Here is a 22,411-nt window from a genome sequence, read left to right as displayed (position 1 = left end):
CAACGGTCAAGCATGGTGGTGGTAGTGTGATGGTTTGGGGATGCTTTGCTGCCTCAGGACCTGGACGACTTGCCTTAATAAAAGAAACCATGAATTCTGCTCTCTATCAGATAATTCTACAGGAGAATGTCAGGCCATCCGTTTGTGAGCTGAACCTGAAGCGCAGCTGGGTCATGCAGCAAGACTGATCCAAAACACACAATCAAGTCTACATGAAAATGGATACAATTTGCATTTTTGGAGTGGCCTAGTCAAAGTCCAGACCTAATCCCAATTGAGATGTTGTGGCAGGACTTGAAAAGAGCAGTTCATGCTTGAAAACCCACAAAGGTTGCTGAGTTAAATCAGTTCTGCATGCAAGAGCTCCCGAGTGGCGCAGTGGTCTAAGGCACTGCATCTCAGTGCTTGAGGCGTCACTACAGATCCCCTGGTTCGATTCCAGGCTGTATCACAACCGGCCGTGATTGGGAGTCCCATAGGGCGGCGCACAATTGGCCAAAATTCCTCCACAGCGATGTGAGAGACAGCTACAGAAAGCATTTGGTTGCAGTCATTGCAGCTAAAGGTGGCACAACCAGTTATTGAGTGTAAGGGGCAATTACTTTTTCACACAGGGGAATTGGGTGATGCATAACTTTGTTAGTTAAATAAATAAATAAAATATTTTTTTTTTGTTATTTGCAAGCTCCGGTTCCCTTTATCTAATTCAGTTTTGGTTAAAGATCTGATGACATTCAGTATAAAAAGGGGGCAAATACTTTTTCATGGCACTGTACATAGGGCAACAGTCTCTAAGATGCAGGGTAAAGTCCTTAGTGTGACCATTGGCCACAGTTTAGGGCCCCTGAAGCCCTCTCTTGGGCCTAAGAGAAGGCTTTTCCAGCAAGGCCATTGACTATTAAGAGCTGCTGCAGCAACAGGGCCCTTTGCTCTGCAGGCCCTACCTCACCCCTCAGCTGGTGGAGACGTCTCACATACCTCTCCTTTCTCTCCCACTCTCTACCTCGCCATAATTTCCTCTGGCTGTGTGCTTAGACCCAGGCATTTCCACCTGTCTGTGTCTGTGTGCTCCAAACTACTACTGCTGCTGGCAATCCATTTTATTTTATGTCTTAAAGCCTTTTAGTGATTCCATATGAAACCAGGACAAAAAAAATACCATGATTTTGAGGATTTTCACAAAATTGTATCAATAGGATAGACCTTTGGAGGAAGGATTGTTGACATATGTTTGACATTTGTATCACAAAACGTAATTGAGAAATAGTTATCAAAGTTGGCATATTTATGACATTTTGGCCTTACCCAGACTTCCTTTTAAATCAGCAATATATAACTTTTTGGGTGGCCTGACCAAATTCACATAAAAATGGGAGTTATAGATCTGTCATTCTCATTGAAAGAAAGTCTAAGAAGCGGTAGATCTGTTCTATGTGCAATATTTACATGCTTATGTTTCGTTTTTGCGTCTTTTACTTTTAGTTTTGTACACTGGCTTCAAATAGCTGAAAATACAATATTTTTGGTTATGGAAAATATATTTAACAGCGGTTTAGATGGTATAATGATTATTTACACTATACTTGCTTGTTTTGTCACAAACTGAAACAAGGAAATGGCAGAGTGATTTCTGCGTAGTGCATCTACAGTTCATTGCGCTAATGCTAGTTAGCATCAGACTTGTGAAACTACCTCTAACTTCCTCCATAATGCACGAAGAGACATCTAGGTCTCTAGATTGTAAAAGTCTAGTTGCCTTGGATTTCTTGTTTCTTTTTCATTTCATCATTGATATATAAATAGTGTGTTTTTCTTATTCTATGGTTTCTATGGTGATTGGATGGCACAGAGTGGAGGCTTCAGTTCTGTCATTCGGATATATGGAGCAACTCACTCTTTGTCTGCCAAGCCCACTGTCTGACTGTTGCACATGATGTGAATCTCAATACCAGCTACCTTTTGGGAAACAGGAGGAAAGATGGGCTAGTTTGTATCTAGAAAGCAGCTACCAAAACATCAGCAGTACCTTTCCATCTATTGATTGGCCAGGCAGGTTTAAGCTCCTGTCACTGCTGATAGAGAATTGATTGCCCAGAAATGCAGATAGAAGAAGAACCGTGGGAGAGAAGGAGTTTCTGGGCCAACTTTGACTGATTGTCTAACAACCCCTAGAGATTGGGTAAGTAAGGGGGTTGTGGGGGAGTGAAAGAACCGAAGGAAGGAAAGAGTGCAGAGTGGAAGGAAGGAGTCTGAGGAAGGGAGGAGAAGCTGGCTGGTGAGTACAGGCCAGGCCATTCATAGGCAAGCACTCAGAGTGGAGAAGGACCCATGCGCCCAACCACTCCAGAACCCAGGGAGAGGCAGTTATACTTTGAGCAACTCAGAGTACCTGCCACCTCGTATCTGTCTCCTGGGTGCCTGCCTGATCACACAATGTTAAGAGTTTGAAAAAAGCCATTAGAAGAAAGAAAGAAAAAAAACATATCCTAACTTTTTTATTTTGAGCTCTGAGATTTAGGTCGATACTTCTGTTCTATGTTTTCAGGAGTCTCTGCCAAGCAGATGGAGAGAGAGGTAGATATATGGATGCCTCAGTCAGTGCTACAGGATCAATGATCAGACTGCCACTCTGCCCCTGCCCATTTTCTCTCAGAAAACGACTTTCCTCCCCTGAATCTCTCTGCAGTACTGCTGCCATTACAACTCCCTCTCAAGTCCCTACCCCATATCCTCTCTCTAGGAATGCAGCAGAGGTCGTTTAACGGCTAGCGTTCCTTTAATGGCCGCCCTCTCTCTCCCTCCCTGGTCTCGTTTCAAGCCAGAAGTCTAGAGGTCCGTCTAGACGGCCTGCTATCACACTGCTTTAATTGTAGCCTGTGGTTTGGTGAGAGGCCGTTTTAGGTTGGGCCTGTTGGACCTCCAGTGTGTGTGTGTTGCTGTGTGTATTTTGTGCGTGCCTTTGCAAAGTGTGTAGTGTGTCTAGCCTACACAGTACATTTGCAAGTGTTAAAATCTCGGTTTTGAGAAGTGTCCTGAGTGTTGATTCTAGTGGGATTAAAATTGACATCACCTGCAGTGAATAAATTAAGTGTTATTTGAATCCCAGTGGAATCACCTCTGCGTGGTGGTGTTACTTGACTGTGTTGAGTTAATTTCCGTTAACTCTTTGACTAAATATTGTACATTTTATAAGACCTTTAATTATGGCCAGCGTATTGTGACTTGCAGGTCTGACGTGGCCCATTCAAACACATTCACTTAGGCAGTCACTTGGTGAAGGCTTCAGGACTAGAAGTTATTGAATGCAACAACCATGTCTCTGTCACTAACAAACACAGTCATGGGTGGGTATCTCTCACATTCACTCGAAAGGCATTCCCTAACACTGAGAAAGTGTCCCAGCATCAACTTTAATAGTGTTATTTTAAGTAGGGTTGTTGGTTTGTCAACACTTTGTAAAGTGTTAGTTTAACACTTTCAGTGGTTCACATATAATTTCTAAGAAAGTGTTACATTTAACACATTTGCTATGTATTTAAGATCACAGGAGCTGAGTCACTTGCTGCAGGCTGGGTGTAGTGCTAGGCCCACTAAATCTGGCTTGTGTTGGCTGCAGTGCTGCTTGTTGGTGCGTTTGTGCACACACATACACACCCCTCCCCCCAGCCATCCCTGTGTAACCTGAGCTATGGGGCCAAAGCCTGACCAATAACAACTCTCGAGTCTGGATTCTCCTGTTGCTGTGAAAGCATTAGCAACTCTTTCCTTCTACTAAAGGATCACACACATCGCACCGAATGTGGATCTAGCCTTCTTCTGCCGATCGTTCAGTGTTTTAGTGACCACCCGCTGTAGACGTCTGACTGACGCCATTTTTCACCTGATTCTACATGTACATTTGTTGCGCACATTTGTTGCGCCTCAGAAGACTGAGGTGCTAAGTATTCTGGGCCAGCAAAAGCTATTGGTGTGTCTGAGCCCTTACTGTGTGTTCTGTAGTGTCTTCAGTTGCAACCCAGTATCAACCACATTGTGTACTTACAAACCACATCTGCTCTTATCACATTTATCCTGCAATTACTGCTCTGAAAGAACATCCCTACCTGTTGTGCACTAAGAATGACAATTTTCATATTACAGAACTGGTGTATATTCCAGACAGATTGAAAAATGTTAAGGTCTTGACTTGGCTATGCTTTTCCTTTTTACCAGAAGTGGTTCTTCCTTTTATCAGAACAAGCGCTTCTTTCTTTTTACCAGATTCAGTTTCTGTATTCTGTATATTCACTAAAACCCTTCCTCTCTCATCTCTCAGCGTTGCAGTGCGACTGCCATTGGTGTAGTAACAGTACCTGCTACACGGACGGCCTGTGCTTTGTGTCCTTCATCAAGTCGGGCAGTAAGATGGTGGCACAGGGGAGCACGTGTTTACCGGAGGCAGACCTCATCCCTAAAGACAGGCCGTTCGTCTGCGCTCCTTCCAAGAAGGAGAACACCGGTGTTGTCCCTGTCTGCTGCAACAGAGACATGTGTAACAAAGACCTCAACCCAGAAGACTACTCGGAGACATGTAAGTGTCTGATATGTCTCGGGTCTCTATCATCTTTCACACACTCACATGCCAAGTCCTAAATTGACCACTAGCTCATAGGCAACTACCCAATGTGCAGTGTAACTGTGAAAGGAGGAAGTCATATGGTGAAAATGTTGCCCATCATATTACCATATTGCTTATACTTTCCTAATCATTTCAGATGTACAAAAAATGTTTTTGGGGTAGGTGCTAGGAATCTATTTGGGATTTGGTGACTAATCTAAACAGTGAAGCAGAGAATTGATGGTGAGACTATATTTGTGAAGCATGTTTGACGATCATCCATTCACTAGTCTACAATAGAATAAGGGTATGTCACCTGCACAAAGTATTTCCTGTACTTTTTTGGACCATGGACCTTGAAAATATGCCACAGAATTGTCTGTGTTACTGTGTGTGCGCACGCTCTGCAGAAGTACAATTGAATCTTTCCGCCATTCTGCTGCTCTTTCAGTTTCTGTCGCCTGCTTTGTGAAATATGAACCCATACTTACAGGCCCAAGGTATTTTTCAGCTCCAATGGATTGGATGTTAGGTCATTTATATAAGAGCAGGAGTTGATTGTTAATGCTACTATTCTCCCAGCAACAACCCATGTTTCTTCATGAGCTATTTACTTTCTCCCTGCAAGGCTCTACCCGTTTCTTTTTATAGCACTCTCACTCATGCGGGAGAGTCAAAATGACAATATGTAAGCCCAGTATCCTGGACACGGAGGCACATTCCATTTCCATGGAACCAGCTTTTTAGTCTTAGACGGTCTTAATCTGAGTTCAGGAAACTGGCCCTATATGTCACTGAATATTGTTTAATATATCTGAAGCAATGTCTCTGCTTGGACACGTTGTCGGGTTCTGCTCTTGTGGTCAGAAAGAAGCACCTCACTTCTCCTATTCTTGATCATGGGTCTGAAACTGCCTCCATGCTGTGCTTCTCAGTATGATAGTCAGCAGATATCCTCTCTCACCATACTGTCATTCAGTAATAGCAGGGCCATTAGTAAGCCTTCCTCTGTGTGCAGCTGTGACTATTGGAAAGATTTGACAGGCTGTAGTCGCCAGGCAGTTGAACGATTGAAAAGCTCCAGAAGCAAGTTTTGATGCTTCCTAATGAAGTCCCACGACAGTCCTTATTCTGAGAGCTGAAAGTGCCTGACTTAAAGTTCCATTAATATTTGTTCACCCTCACGTCTCAGCGCTGTATGCAGATCACACTTCTCTGATTCTCAGCAAGTCAATTAGAGAAGGTTAGCCAGTATCGGGTAATGCTTTTACATTTCAACAGGGCTGTTGCAATGTTTTCAAAGGAACCCTATCAGTTCCTGCTTTGTTATCACTGTGTGTTTGTTGATGGAAACTGTCTCTTACAGACAGACTAAACATCAAGTATGACGGATTTCCAGCAGTTGGTGATAGCCGGGCGTGTGTGTACATGACTGTATGCGTGTGACTATACATCAGTGTGACTGTATGCATGGTCATGTGTGCCCATGCGTGTGTGTTAGTATGGCACAACACTAACCCCACTCTCGTCTCCCTCCAGTCCCCACAGCCCGTACCCCTCCCCTGAGCCCAGTGGCCCTTGCGGCCGCCATCGCGGGGCCGGTGTGTGTGCTGTGCTTCGTGCTGCTGCTGCTGTTCTATGTGTGCCACAGCCGCTCGATCATCCACCACCGCGTGCCCAATGAAGAAGACCCTGGCATGGACCACCCCTTCCTGGCCGATGGCCACACCCTCAAAAACCTCATCTACGACATGACCACCTCAGGCTCCGGATCAGGTGGGTTTTGCAGTTTGATGTACTACAGTACATTCATCACACCCTTTGGGAGATACGTTTTAAACATATTTAGTTTAATGGAGGAGGTGTAGCATGGTCTACTATGGTACCGATAAAGCTCTGTACAAGATGTCCAGTTTTATCTTCGTAAATATGTTCCTAAAGTTAACATAATGGTGTTCCATCTCCCTACCAATACAGTTTTCGCACCTTGGGGTGCTAGAATCTCCCTTAGGATTGATTTTAAGTATTCCATCTATTAAAAGGTGGGCAGCTATATCAGCCCAATGCACAAGTCTGACTGTAGGCACTTTCAAATGTCATTTACTGACAGGATTATGGAAGTTGTTCTGAAAAGGCCTAGAAGTTGTTTCTATAGAGCTATAATACTGACCTTGCGAGCGCTTACAGTTTCTCATACTAAATGGGTTGTATTAAAGAAGTTCTTCAAAACTGTGGTTTTCTATGGAGCAGTCCGCAAGATGGCTTTCAGTTGAGGCTCGCATCTACTACAAGACCATGGTGATTGCCTACGGAGCTGTGAGGAGAACGGCACCTCCTTACCTTCAGGCTCTGATCAGACCCTACACCCAAACGAGGGCACTACGTTCATCCACCTCTGGCCTGCTAGCTCCCCTACCTCTATGGAAGCACAGTTCCCGCTCAGCCCAGTCAAAGCTATTCGCTGCTCTGGCACCCCAATGGTGGAACAAGCTCCCCTACGACGCCAGGACAGCGGAGTCACTGACCACCTTCCGGAGACACTTGAAACCCTACCTCTTTAAGGAATACCTGGAATAGTATAAAGTAATCCTTCTTCCCCCACCCCCCATAAAAAAAAAAAAGGTGGTTGTCCCACTGGCTATCATAAGTTGAATGAACCAATTTGTAAGTCGCTCTGGATAAGAGCGTCTGCTAAATGATGTAAATGTAAGTGAGAGCCAATAAGTTGCTGGAAATGTTCTTGGCTATGAATGTTTCAGCGAATGATTAATAGACATCAGCTTAGCAGCCGGTTAGGCTGTGACGTACAACTACCAGTCAAGGACAGTCATTTAATCATGGAAACATAATCTTATTCATGTATTTCAATCAGAAAAATAGAATCGTGGCCATCATCCTCTGTAATGGCTTTGACATAAACTGTCCATAGAACTGGAGATGAAAAATTATATGATATCAGCCTTCTATTGATGGCGAGGTCGTGACAGTATTTGTTTTTCTCTGCCCTGGCACCAACTTACTGGTTATTCTCTCTGCTCATTGACTTTAATGTCCAGGTTTAAGAGAATGTCAAATAATGCAGACCACCCAGGCAGCTGGAACGTGGGCAGAAGCACGCTCTAGAACAGGGTTTCCCAAACTGTCCTTCCTCTCCACCGGGTGCACCTTTTGGATTTTGCCTTAGCACTAAACAGCTGATTCAAATAATCAAAGCTTGATGATGAGTTGGTTTAAAAAAAAAAAAAAAAAAAAAAAAAACATTGTAAAGTGGTTATCCCAATGGCTATAAGGTGAATGCACCTATTTGTAAGTCGCTCTGGATAAGAGCGTCTGCTAAATGACGTAAATGTAAATGTTATTTGAATCAGCTGTGTAGTGCTAGGGCAAAACCCAAAACTGTCCTGGGGCCCCACCGGGTGCACGAGTTTGGAAAACCCTGCTCTAGACCAGGGGTATTCAACTCTTACCCTGCTGGTTTTCTGATCTAGCTGATAATTAATTGCACCCACCTGGTGTCCAAGGTCTAAATTAGTCCCTGATTAGAGGGGAACAATTTAAAAAAGCAGTGGAACTGGCTTCAAAGTCCAGAGTTGAGTTTGAGGGCTCTAGACTGTTTTATGGACATGTAAAGTATACCAGGTGAAACCAGACAGACAGGACCTCCAAGGTACAGAATGAGAGGATACTGTCAAAATAGTCACTCTTCAGACAGTGTTAATTTGTTCTATTTTCAGAGGATATTTGTTCTACGTTTTTGAAATAGAGAATAGCTGCAGATCTGTCTGTTGATGTCTTCCTACTGTACCCCTCAATGCCTCAGTGTTCTTTCATCTGGCCTTGTGCACACATTGGATTTGTCGACAGAAAGACTCATTCCATTTTGGATCCAATGGCCTGCTTTTAATCCGTGTCTTCAGTGTATTTTCCACACAACCACTATCACAGTTGCGAGTTCCTCTCGCCTTGCTATATAGAACTGCGTTCAAACTTCTCCTAAAACCCTGGCCTCATAATAACTGGGCTCTCTCTCCGTAACCCCCTGCAGGTCTGCCCCTACTGGTGCAGAGGACCATAGCCAGGACCATCATCCTGCAGGAGAGCATCGGAAAGGGGAGGTTCGGGGAGGTGTGGCGGGGCCGCTGGCGAGGAGAGGAGGTGGCCGTCAAGATCTTCTCATCCCGGGAGGAGCGCTCGTGGTTCCGCGAGGCCGAGATCTACCAGACGGTCATGCTTCGCCACGAGAACATCCTGGGCTTCATTGCCGCTGACAACAAAGGTCAGAGGGCATATTGGAACAGGGTTGTGTTCAGTAGGGAGAACACATTTAGAAACAGGGAGGTACTTTCTGAACTTGTCCAATAAGAGCCCAGATTTTCATTTTCTGTAGGAAAATGTTTTAATAGTGTGCCCTACTGAACATGACTCTGTATTGGTCTTATTTTCTATGACCTATGATGCGCTTAATTTTATTGTGTCAGAGAACTTAGAAGCCACACATGCCTAAAGCAGCTGACAAGCAGTTAGAATTGTGTATTTGGGACCCAGATAGTATATAGTCCGGATACTAGCAGGCAGTGTTTCACTGATGAGTTTCTCTGATGATCTGTTGTAAATGCAGGTATTGTGTAAAGTGTAGCTCACCTAACTGTTCCCTATCTCTCTCCCACTGTTCTCCCCCCCCCCCCTCCATCTCCTTTCTTTCCTCTCAGATAACGGCACGTGGACCCAACTGTGGCTGGTATCAGATTACCATGAGCACGGCTCCCTTTTTGACTACCTGAACAGGTACACAGTGACAGTGGAGGGCATGATCAAGCTATCCCTGTCCACCTCCAGCGGCCTGGCTCACCTGCACATGGAGATTGTTGGCACGCAAGGTGAGGAGGACCTATCCAAATGTGGCTCTTAATGTACTTCGTAGAGCATATGTATCCACATAACATGCACATAGTTATGAAATGTAGTGGTTTTACTCTGCACTCAGATTTTCCTTTCTCTGCATCTCTTCCTTTTCCTCTTCTCTCTCTCCCCCCCTCGCTCGCTCTCTCTCTCACTCTCCATTTACCCTCTTCCCCCTGTTCTTCTCCCCCAGGTAAACCTGCCATCGCACACCGCGACCTGAAGTCTAAGAACATCCTGGTGAAGAAGAATGGTACTTGCTGCATCGCTGACCTGGGATTGGCTGTCCGCCACGACTCTGCCACCGACACCATCGACATCGCCCCCAATCACAGAGTGGGAACCAAGAGGTGACTGGCTGCACGGCCAGAGAAACAAGTGTCTGAGATACACACAGAGGGAGAAACACACATACACTGAAAACACACACACACAGAAACGGATACACACACACACACACGTAATGCGACAACTACTTTAGATTAGGTCAAACTCAATTTGAGGGCAGGTTACATTGTTTTTCTCTGGTCCCTTAATCCACACGGCTGTGTATGCCCTCATTGGTGTGCCGTCAGTATTGTCTGTCTTGGGCTGGGGCTCAGGGAAAATGACATCTGAGTCATTGGGCCTGTTGATATCGGATGCCTGTGAGTGATAGAGAGAGCGGAGGAGTGATGAGGAAAGAGACTTCTGACAAGTGGATGCAGCGTTATCTCTGAAATCTTAAACCGCTCAGTGGAAGGAGCGTGTTGGGAAAGCATTGCTATCTGATCCGATTGGTCCGTTACACTTCTCAGGTAACAGTGTAAAACATGGTTAAAACGATCATTTTGATATCATGAATGGTCACTCCTTACATCCATAGCTTTGTCTATGAATTTGAGAGTGATTACATTTCTCCAGCCCCTTCCCTCAGCTTTTTACTGAACCAGGGGCTTGGAGGCCACTTTGTTATTGTTTCTACTGCTGATTGCCGCTTTAAGGTATTGCCTGCATTACTTGTATTTGCATCAGTAATGCCATTTATCACTAATGTTAATTATTTAGGTATTATAATTAAGCGGACACTGTTCAGTGTTGTTCCCACAATGAAATAAGGAATGGACAAGGATATGTAAAAGAATAGATGAGGATGTGAAAATGGTTACGTGTAAAACAATGTATACGTGTGTCTTGCTAAGGCTATACAGAGGGATGGAAGAGAGTGTGAGGGGAAGACTGTCATGTGAAGGAGGAGGGAGGAATGTTGATGCTAAAGTGTTGCAGGGTGGGGCATGTAGAGCAGTGCTGGGTGGTCACAGAGGACACCAGCAGGCACTGAGCAGGAGGATGTCACAGCTAATCCGCTTCACTGATGCTGTCTTTCTGTGTGTCAGCTGTCAACCCCACTTCAACACACACAACACCACTTCTTCTATCCTCGTGGGGACCTAAAATTAATTTTCAATTCTAAATCCTATTTTCCCTAACACTAACAACCCAAAACCTAAACCTAACCACTAACCCCTTACCCTAAACCTAACCCCTAAGCTTAAAATAGCCTTTTAATGGGGACGTGGGATATTTGTCCTTGTTTTACTATCCTTTTGGGGACGAAGAACCAGGATAGAAGAACCAACCCCCCCACTCACACCCACACCTCCCCCCCCCATCTCACCACCACTGTCCCCTGGGGCCTCCAACGACATGTTCCCCCCACCCCCACCAGGCAGCGCAGAGCTGCAGTCTGTGACAGTGTGCTAATGTGAGTCCTGGGTGTCGCCTGGCTTTGTCCTCTTGCCATGCTCTGCCCTTCCTGTCCTTTCATGTACACTGTGATGGACCGTGAACTCTAACCTACTACAGCCCCTCTCGCTCGGTCTCGCTCGCTCGGTCTCGCTCGCTCGGTCTCGCTCGCTCGGTCTCGCTCGCTCTTTCTCTGTCTCTCGCTCTCCTGCTCTCTCTCTGTCTCTCCCACACTCTCGGTCTCTTCTCTCCACTTGCTGTCCCTCGCGCTCTCTCGCTCTCTCTTGCTCTCCCACTCTCCTGACAACACTAAAAAACTTGCCTCGATCAGATCATCACGTAGTGAAGGATTGGACAATAGCCTGAGACTGTACAGGGTCACTCAAGATACTCATGTTGTCACCCTGTGTCTGAGAGGCTAAAGGGAACTGTCTGGTGAATGTCTCCTCAGGTACATGGCCCCTGAAGTCCTGGATGACTCCATCAACATGAAGCATTTTGAGTCATTCAAGCGGGCCGATATCTACGCCATGGGCCTGGTGTTTTGGGAGATCGCACGGAGATGCTCAATAGGAGGTGAGCATGGCGCTTGTAATGCCAGGGTAGTGGGTTCGATCCCCGGGACCACCCATACGTAAAAATGTATGCACGCATGACTGTAAGTCGCTTTGGATAAAAGCGTCTGCTAAATGGCATATTATTATTATTATTATTATTATTATTATTATTATTATTATTATTATTATAACACTATGCTCCTTTTAGCTCTGAGTTGTTTTGGCCCCAAGGACCTTGGCTAATTCTGAAAGCATCATGTCCGTTACACAGTGCAGCCAGCCACTGACACAAGTCCCAAGGCTTTGGATCTAATGTGGGACTCTTCTCTAGTCGGTCCCTTTAAGGCTTGGCGTCATCATATTTGTTATTCTCTGATATTTTCAACACTTTCTGTCAGAATTGTATTGTAGATTGCCATTGGCCTTTATTCTGTGTAAGCGTGAGTCTAATCCAATTCTGTGTCTGTTGCCCCCCAGGTATCCACGAGGACTACCAGCTGCCCTACTATGACCTGGTCCAGCCAGACCCCTCGGTGGAGGAGATGAGGAGGGTGGTGTGTGACCAGAAACTACGGGCCAACATCCCCAACAGGTGGCAGAGCTGCGAGGTATGACAACATGCGCTTCTTGCCTTGCTGTACTTCACTGCCCTTAAGAATATCATCAATTTTGTTTCTCGCTCCCTCTCTCTGTTTCTCAGTTGGTCTCTGTCTGCCTCTCGCTTTCTTGTTTTCTCCCTCTCTCTCTTTCTATCTTTCTTTCTCTATTGCTCACTCTCTCCTCTGTCTCCCTTTGGTCTCCTGCAAACAGCCTTCCTACTTCATCATTACCAGATCCACTCTCTTCCTCTCCTCCATCCTTATTGATGCACTTTTTATTTCTGGAGAACAGACAATTAGATTACGTCCAATTTGCAGTCATAACGCTTCCTAATCTAATCATCATCCCCTGCAAGGTTACAATGGCTGCTGCCAGAGCCTCGGTGGGCCCAGGCCAGCTGTAAAGCAAACCACTGGATTGATGGCCAAGCTGGTGAATATTAAATGGCCCATCAGTCTATTTGTTTCACTCTGTCTGTGGTTGGAGAAACGAGGCAGAAATTATCGGTTTTAAATCACTCAAAGCTGATATGCTAAATTAACATGTGGAGCACATTAGGGACACATTCAGAGAGATGAATACAAGACTCATCTTTCTACCCTTGTCTATGCTGCTCCTCAGTTTAAAGTCTGGAGATGGACTGATGTTCTTTCAGCAGTGCTGAGTTTTCTCTCACTCCGTCTCTATAATGTTGCCAATGCTAAAAGTCATGAAAACATTTCCCTAGCTCGGCTGCGTGGGTGCGAGCGCCGACATACATACATACACGTAGCAGCAGCCTTTAGTTTAGAGAATGAGTTTATCTGGATGTCTAGACAAGTCTGTTCCAGCCAGGGTCATGTTGTGTAACTGTCTCCTCTCTAATAAACAAAGCATTCACACAGACCGCTTGCTCTGAAGTGGAGCTCATGTCCGTGACTTATCGACAATGACACTGAAGCGCAGTATTGTTTCAAGAACTCTGTTTATTTTAATAGATGCGGTAAAGACGTCAATAGAACGCAGACCGTGGGGGATAGAAGGACGGCGGATTGGCGCACATTAAACACATCTGATCTAACAAAGTGGATATTGGTCAAATATAATAACAGGCCCACAATGTGGTTACTAAAGTCAGATTTGGATATACATGTTTTTGCTGCATAACATTTAGAAGTAGTCCCTTTTCAGGTTTAGAAAAAGTGGAACGCTAAATGCTCACTCCCGTTCATATAAGCTGGGAGCATAGCTAGCATAGAGAAGAAATGTGATAACAAATATTTTACATAGCTTATATTTTTCACACCCTTGATGTAAACATTTTATTTTGGTGAGTTGATCCACTGTTGCATGATTGAACAGAGATGGGCAGTATTTCTGTTACATGTTTTTGAAGTATGTATTTCAATTACTTCTGAGTATTTTGTCATTTGTATTTTACAGGCCTGAACTACAATGCAATATATTTTGTAATAAGTTGCCAATTTCTAAATACCTTCGGAAACCATTTTTGTAGTGGCCCCCTATTACCCCAAATGTACTGCGTTGGTGTCAGACGTGTGATGGCACTATGATGTGATAAAAGCTTCTACTACATGACCAAAATGTTATGTGAAAATGAACACTTGCAAACCACACTGGGTATTATTCTAATGATCTCTGTCCCCAAACAAGGCCAAATTTGATTACAATACAAATTATTTGGACATAAGCATTTGTGCCAATTTTGATTGAAAATGGTTCAGTGGGTACTGAGGGAACATGGGGCAGGGGAACATGGGGCCCAGGGGAACATGGGGGTTGAAGGAAAATATGGTCCATGGAACATTGGGTGGACCCCGGTGGTAGTCAGTCGTTTTTAACTGTAATGCAGTTGATTGGTGACGATGACATGAACATGTATTGGGATTGACATCCATACAAGCATTATACTCTTTCACATAGTGTGAAATACACATATAAACAGTAGCCTAAATGGAGGCTAATTTTGCTTGGTTGCAATGAGGAGATTCGGGATCTTTCCCCCTCGCGTTTCCATGGAATTTCCATTGTTTTGGTTGAGTTCCATTGACCTCTTTACCGCAGCTATGCTGCCACGTATCTTCAAGAATCCTGAAACAAAAGAGAACATGCTGGTTAGAGTTGTGCATTCCGTGTGCCGACAATGCTTTGACATAAAGGCGACAAAATTGTTTGTTGCGCATGGCAGTAATTAAACAATGTAACTCGATAACCATGTTTCTACTATGTTTAAAGCTTCCCATTTTAAAAGTACATGCTCTAGCAATGTGAAATATATTATTAGAAGAACAATCGAATTGTTGGTTGAAGAATAATCATAGAATTTATTTAACCTACCCGATGTGTTTGTTTGAAGCTCTGCACTTTCCCTGTTGATGTGCCATTGCGCATGACACAGATTATTCTGCGAGTCATCGAGTAATTGGTTGATCAGCTTTAATATTGCAGATAGATTGTAACTTCCATCAATGTAATTGTCTGCATCACTTTTTTTTTTTCTTGCAAATATATATATATACATACATACACTTTTATAAAATATATTTCCCTTTATTACTTTCCAACCCCACCACCCCTTCCCTAATTGGAGTAAACTAGTGAACAACAATGCTTAGGCCTCTACTTCCAGCTTATACAGTGAGGGGAAAAAAGTATTTGATCCACTGCTGATTTTGTACGTTTGCCCACTGACAAAGACATGATCAGTCTAATTTTAATGGTAGGTTTATTTGAACAGTGAGAGACAGAATAACAACAAAAAAATCCAGAAAAACGCATGTCAAAAATTTTATAAATTGATTTGCATTTTAATGAGGGAAATAAGTATTTGACCCCCTCTCAATCAGAAGGATTTCTGGCTCCCAGGTGTCTTTTATACAGGTAACGAGCTGAGATTAGGAGCACACTCTTAAAGGGAGAAGCACTCAATCAATCAGATTCCAAACTCTCCACCATGGCCAAGACCAATGAGCTCTCCAAGGATGTCAGCGACAAGATTATAGACCTACACAAGGCTGGAATGGGCTACAAGACCATCGCCAAGCAGCTTGGTGACAATAATAATAATAATAATATGCCATTTAGCAGACGCTTTTATCCAAAGCGACTTACAGTCATGCGTGCATACATTTTTGTGTATGGGTGGTCCCGGGGATCGAACCCACTACCTTGGCGTTACAAGCGCCGTGCTCTACCAGCTGAGCTACAGAGGACCAACAGTTGGTGCGATTATTCGCAAATGGAAGAAACACAAAAGAACTGTCAGTCTCCCTCGGCCTGGGGCTCCATGCAAGATCTCACCTCATGGAGTTGCAATGATCATGAGAACGGTGAGGAATCAGCCCAGAACTACACGGGAGGATCTTGTCAATGATCTCAAGGCAGCTGGGACCATAGTCACCAAGAAAACAATTGGTAACACACTACGCCGTGAAGGACTGAAATCCTGCAGCGCCCGCAAGGTCCCCCTGCTCAAGAAAGCACATATACAGGCCCGTCTGAAGTTTGCCAATGAACATCTGAATGATTCAGAGGAGAACTGGGTGAAAGTGTTGTGGTCAGATGAGACCAAAATCGAGCTCTTTGGCATCAACTCAACTCGCCGTGTTTGGAGGAGGAGGAATGCTGCCTATGACCCCAAGAACACCATCCCAACCGTCAAACATGGAGGTGGAAACATTATGCTTTGGGGGTGTTTTTCTGCTAAGGGGACAGGACAACTTCACCGCATCAAAGGGACGATGGACGGGGCCATGTACCGTCAAATCTTGGGTGAGAACCTCCTTCCCTCAGCCAGGGCATTGAAAATGGGTCGTGGATGGGTATTCTAGCATGACAATGACCCAAAACACATGGCCAAGGCAACAAAGGAGTGGCTCAAGAAGAAGCACATTAAGGTCCTGGAGTGGCCTAGCCAGTCTCCAGACCTTAATCCCATAGAACATCTGTGGAGGGAGCTGAAGGTTCGAGTTGCCAAACGTCAGCCTCGAAACCTTAATGACTTGGAGAAGATCTGCAAAGAGGAGTGGGACAAAATCCCTCCTGAGATGTGTGCAAACCTGGTGGCCAACTACAAGAAACGTCTGACCTCTGTGATTGCCAACAAGGGTTTTGCCACCAAGTACTAAGTCATGTTTTGCAGAGGGGTCAAATACTTATTTCCCTCATTAAAATGCAAATCAATTTATAACATTTTTGACATGTGTTTTTCTGGATTTATTTGTTGTTATTCTGTCTCTCACTGTTCAAATAAACCTACCATTAAAATTATAGACTGATCATTTCTTTTGTCAGTGGGCAAACGTACAAAATCAGCAGGGGATCAAATACTTTTTTACCTCACTGTACATACTATATACATTTTATGGACACAATCAATTTTACACATAAACATATAATAAATCATGAACGCATAATTTTCCATGGAAATATCAACACATCATAAACAACGTTATTCCAATAAACAAACAAAATAGAATTATTGGAATAACATTGTTTTATGATGTGTTGATATTTCCATGGGAAATTATGCGTTTATGGTTTAAATGTATTTTGGGCTATCCCTTGGATGTTCCTAGCGGAAGGGGGTTCCTGGAAAGAGTAGGCCTACTTAGGTGCTCATTTGGCCTTTGCCTGAGAGAGAGCAGGTTGGGCAGGTAACAGGTTGGCAATAGTAGAGCCATACATACCTGAGTTTGTTACCTGAGTAGTTTAATTGCTACTGAGAATATATTTGATTTATCCAAGTCTTTATTTAAATGTCCTGTCTGTTATTTTCTGTACAGAAGTCTATTGGCCCATTCGTCCTGCACCGTCCTCACTGTCCGATCCGCCGCCTCGGCTCATGCATCACAGAAGGCTTTCAGTGTCCAGGCCAGAAGGCTTTCAGTGTCCAGGCATACTGCTGAGTACAGCCCTGCGTTCAACAACGTAGAGTCACTGACACATTAAGACCGCCAGGACCTTTGGCGGCGCTCGGGGGATTGATGAATAGGGATGCAGTGGATTGGTATTCAGGCCTGTGGCTGTGGCCTGGATGTTTTAAGTCTGACCAGCCTCTTCAAGGTCAGAGCTCCATTGAGTCTCCATTGCTCACAGGGTAATGTTGTCTTTGCTGAGCCGTAGAGACATGCAGACTAGGGGTTGAAGTCTTAGTTCAGACTTCTGCTGCAGGTTCAACACCATGCCTATGAGTAGAGTCTCTGTCGCTGTTTCTCTCTCTCTTGCTCACGAGTTCTTTCACAACAGCAGTGATTCTATTACTTTTTCCACTTCAAAGAATTACATTGTGACTTTGGTTGCAAAGGGAGGGTATATTACTGGAAACTTCAGAAGTTTACCAGTAAACTACCAGAATTTGGGTATCTTTCAAGGATTTTATGTAATCTATCACAATAATAATAATAATAATAATAATAATAATATGCCAAGACATCTAGTGGTCGATTATGGTACTTCAGATTATCAAAGGTAATTTTCTCTGGCCGTCTGTGGCCAATCACTTAATATGTTGTGAAATCTGTTATGAATGTATTGTAATGTTCTAAAGATATATAACTGCCTTAATGTTGCTTGATCCCAGCAAGAGTAGCTGCTGCCTTGGCAGCAGCTAATGGGGATCCATAATAAATACAATACAAATACAAATATATGAAATAATTAAATAAGCTGATTTTTAAAAGAAGAAATGGAATGAAAAAGCTGTAAAACATTACCCTAAATATAATCCATCAATTTAGTGAATACCATTGGTGTTTTAATATGAGAGTTTCAGCATGAAATATGCTTAATTTTTTAAAGACGCTTTTATTAACTTTACTATGTCAATATGTATTTGTCAATGTTTTGGTTTCAAACTGGTGGCAGTTGTGAAAAAAGTCAATAGTTGGACAAGTTTCAGAGGTAATTGAAAATAATGCCATTGTTAGTTAGATGCTTTTTTCATTAATTAGGCAATTTTCTCTTGAACCATATGGTCTATCTACTAGAAACTCATGGACAATATGGACACAGATATAAAAAATGAACAGTAAATATGAATACTTTTAAAAAGTTTTTTAGTTATTAAAGTACAAATTACCAAAGTTATGATAGATTGCCATAGAATTTCTGTTAATTACCAAAATTACTGAAGATTCCGGTAACTTTGGTAAATTACCAGTAGCTTTGCAACTCTAATTGTGACATTGCTACAGACATGGTGTATACAGTGGGGAAAAAAAGTATTTAGTCAGCCACCAATTGTGCAAGTTCTCCCACTTAAACAGATGAGAGAGGCCTGTAATTTTCATCATAGGTACACGTCAACTATGACAGACAAATTGAGATTTTTTTTTCTAGAAAATCACATTGTAGGATTTTTAATGAATTTATTTGCAAATTATGGTGGAAAATAAGTATTTGGTCACCTACAAACAAGCAAGATTTCTGGCTCTCACGGACCTGTAACTTCTTCTTTAAGAGGCTCCTCTGTCCTCCACTCGTTACCTGTATTAATGGCACCTGTTTGAACTTGTTATCAGTATAAAAGACACCTGTCCACAACCTCAAACAGTCACACTCCAAACTCCACTATGGCCAAGACCAAAGAGCTGTCAAAGGACACCAGAAACAAAATTGTAGACCTGCACCAGGCTGGGAAGACTGAATCTGCAATAGGTAAGCAGCTTGGTTTGAATAAATCAACTGTGGGAGCAATTATTAGGAAATGGAAGACATACAAGACCACTGATAATCTCCCTCGATCTGGGGCTCCACGCAAGATCTCACCCCGTGGGGTCAAAATGATCACAAGAACGGTGAGCAAAAATCCCAGAACCACACGGGGGGGACCTAGTGAATGACCTGCAGAGAGCTGGGACCAAAGTAACAAAGCCTACCATCAGTAACACACTACGCCGCCAGGGACTCAAATCCTGCAGTGCTAGACGTGTCCCCCTGCTTAAGCCAGTACATGTCCAGGCCCGTCTGAAGTTTGCTAGAGTGCATCCAGAAGAGGATTGGGAGAATGTCATATGGTCAGATGAAACCAAAATATAACTTTTTGGTAAAAACTCAACTCGTCGTGTTTGGAGGACAAAGAATGCTGAGTTGCATCCAAAGAACACCATACCTACTGTGAAGCATGGGGGTGGAAACATTATGCTTTGGGGCTGTTTTTCTGCAAAGGGACCAGGACGACTAATCCGTGTAAAGGAAAGAATGAATGGGGCCATGTATCGTGAGATTTTGAGTGAAAACCTCCTTCCATCAGCAAGGCTTTCAGCATGACAATGATCCCAAACACACCGCCCGGGCAACAAAGGAGTGGCTTCGTAAGAAGCATTTCAAGGTCCTGGAGTGGCCTAGCCAGTCTCCAGATCTCAACCCCATAGAAAATCTTTGGAGGGAGTTGAAAGTCCATGTTGCCCAGCGACAGCCCCAATACATCACTGCTCTAGAGGAGATCTGCATGGAGGAATGGGCCAAAATACCAGCAACAGTGTGTGAAAACCTTGTGAAGACTTACAGAAAACGTTTGACCTGTGTCATTGCCAACAAAGGGTATACAACAAAGTATTGAGAAACTTTTGTTATTGACCAAATACTTATTTTCCACCATAATTTGCAAATAAATTCATTAAAAATCCTACAATGTGATTTTCATGATTTTTTTTCTCTCATTTTGTCTGTCATAGTTGACGTGTACCTATGATGAAAATTACAGGCCTCTCTCATCTTTTTAAGTGGGAGAACTTGCACAATTGGTGGCTGACTAAATACTTTTTTCCCCCACTGTACTCTACGATTGGTGGGGGCAGCTAGTATCTCAGTGCTCAACAACTTACAAAACAAAATATGGGTGTGTTATTGCTGCTTGTGATGTTGACCCCCTGCCTCCCCTGACTCTGTCCCCTCCCCAGGTGCTGCGGGTGATGGCTAAGATCATGAGGGAGTGCTGGTACTCCAACGGGGCGGCCCGCCTCACCGCGCTGCGCATCAAGAAGTCCCTGTCCCAGCTCAGCCAGCAAGAGGGCATCAAGATGTAGACTAGAAGGTCAACACTAACTGTCTGTCTGGACTTTCTTTCTGTCTGTCCCAATCACTATGTGCTGTTCTCCTCACCACCTCTTTCTCTGAAGAGGGAGGGAGGGGATAGTACAATACAGGTGGGTGTGTTTACCCTTCTATGTATCATTCCTTCAAGGCTGATTGGAGAGATTGCTTCTCTGCTCTGAGATGGCATCAGAACATAGGTTGATTCTGGATAACACTCTGGATGAAGAGACAACCCCCTGTCCCTCCCGTTGGTTTGCCTGACTGTATCCATCCCTTCTTTCTTACCCCATTCAACAGATGCTGGACTTTATTGGGTCCTCCTGTAGGAATTCCATTGCAAATATTCTGAATCAAAGAAAATATGCATTGAAAGAAAATATCAATTTTGAAATACCTCTCTGGTCATTTCTCAAAGTACCACAGTCAGTGTCTATTTAAGTGTTTAGTTCAAACAGGATTGAGTGTTACTTATATGCATTTATTTATTTCACCTAATATCTTTTACCTTAAAACATTTATTTTACAGATGCCAGATCCATATTTTTGTATACTTTTTGTCAAGCAAAACAGGACATGACCTCATTAAGCTTAGTCAAATATGCAGTGAAATATGCAATATTTTGTTCATTGCTATGAATATATGTTTCTTAAAGTGTATATTTGAGTAATTGTATATGGGTGTACTCTATTCCAATGCATTTGGTGTGTGTGTGTATACAGGTGTACGTTCTGTATGTATGTGCACATGCATTACATCTAAGCTGATAGATATACAGTACCAGTCAAAAGTTTGGACACCTACTATTCAAGGGTTTTTCTTTATTTTTACTATTTTCTACATTGTAGAATAATAATGAAGACATCAAAACTATGAAATAACACATATGGAATCATGTAGTAACCAAAAAAGTGTTAAACAAATCAAAATATATTTTATATTTGAGATTCTTCAAAGTAGCCACCCTTGATGACAGCTTTGCACACTCTTGGCATTCTCTCAACCAGCTTCACCTGGAATTCCAACTTCCAACAGTCTTGAAGGAGTTCCCACATATGCTGAGCATTTGTTGGCTGCTTTTCCTTCACTCTGCGGTCCGACTCCTCCCAAACCATCTCAATTTGGTTGAGGTCGGGGGATTGTGGAGGCCAGGTCATCTGATGCAGCACTCCATCACTCTCCTTCTTGGTCAAATAGCCCTTACACAGCCTGGAGGTGTGTTGGGTCATTGTCCTGTTGAAAAACAAATGATAGTCCCACTAAGCCCTAAACAGATGGGATGGCGTATCGCTGCAGAATGCTGTGGTAGACATGCTGGTTAAGTGTGCCTTGAATTCTAAATAAATCACAGACCGTGTCACCAGCAAAGCACCCCCACACCATAACACCACCACCTCCACGCTTTACGGAGGGAAATACACATGCAGAGATCATCCGTTCACCCACACTGCATCTCACAAAGACACGGCGGTTGGAACCAAAAATCTCCAATTTGGACTCCAGACCAAAGGACACATTTCCACCGGTCTAAGGTCCATTGCTCGTGTTTCTTGGCCCAAGCAAGTCTCTTCTTATTATTGATGTCCTTTAGTAGTGGTTTCTTTGCAGCAATTCGACCATAAAGGCCTGATTCACACAGTCTCCTCTGAACAGTTGATGTTTAGATGCGTCTGTTACTTGAACTCTGTGAAGCATTTATTTGGGCTGCAATTTCTGAGGCTGGTAACTCTAATGAACGTATCCTCTGCAGCAGAGGTAACTCTGGGTGTTCCATTCCTGTGGCGGTCCTCATGAGACCCAGTTTCATCATAGCGCTTGATGGTTTTTGCGACTGCACTTGAAGAAACTTTCAAAGTTCTTGAAATGTTCCGTATTGACTGACCTTCATGTCTTAAAGTAATGATGGACTGTCGTTTCTCTTTCCTTATTTGAGCTGTTCTTGCCATAATATGGACTTGGTCTTTTACCAAATAGGGCTATCTTCTGTATACCACCCTT

At 43.5% G+C, this 22,411-nt stretch overlaps 1 protein-coding gene across 2 annotated transcripts in view; it reads left to right on the top strand.

The window, feature by feature from the left end:
• LOC121535276 (TGF-beta receptor type-1-like) overlaps positions 1–21,253 on the top strand; it is a 37,590-nt gene extending 16,337 nt beyond the window's left edge. For both annotated transcript variants that reach the window (XM_045206232.1, XM_045206233.1), the window contains exons 2-9: positions 4,316–4,570; positions 6,137–6,373; positions 8,643–8,873; positions 9,307–9,474; positions 9,690–9,846; positions 11,673–11,797; positions 12,256–12,386; positions 20,280–21,253. In XM_045206232.1, coding sequence (XP_045062167.1) covers positions 4,316–4,570; positions 6,137–6,373; positions 8,643–8,873; positions 9,307–9,474; positions 9,690–9,846; positions 11,673–11,797; positions 12,256–12,386; positions 20,280–20,405 — 1,430 coding nt within the window. In that variant the 3' untranslated portion in view covers positions 20,406–21,253. The remainder of the gene's footprint in view (positions 1–4,315; positions 4,571–6,136; positions 6,374–8,642; positions 8,874–9,306; positions 9,475–9,689; positions 9,847–11,672; positions 11,798–12,255; positions 12,387–20,279) is intronic.
• The last annotated feature ends 1,158 nt before the right edge of the window (positions 21,254–22,411 follow it).

Source organism: Coregonus clupeaformis, chromosome 21 (assembly GCF_020615455.1).
Source record: "Coregonus clupeaformis isolate EN_2021a chromosome 21, ASM2061545v1, whole genome shotgun sequence".
NCBI classification, from domain to species: Eukaryota; Metazoa; Chordata; class Actinopteri; order Salmoniformes; family Salmonidae; genus Coregonus; species Coregonus clupeaformis.
This window is presented reverse-complemented; position numbering and strand designations above follow the sequence as displayed.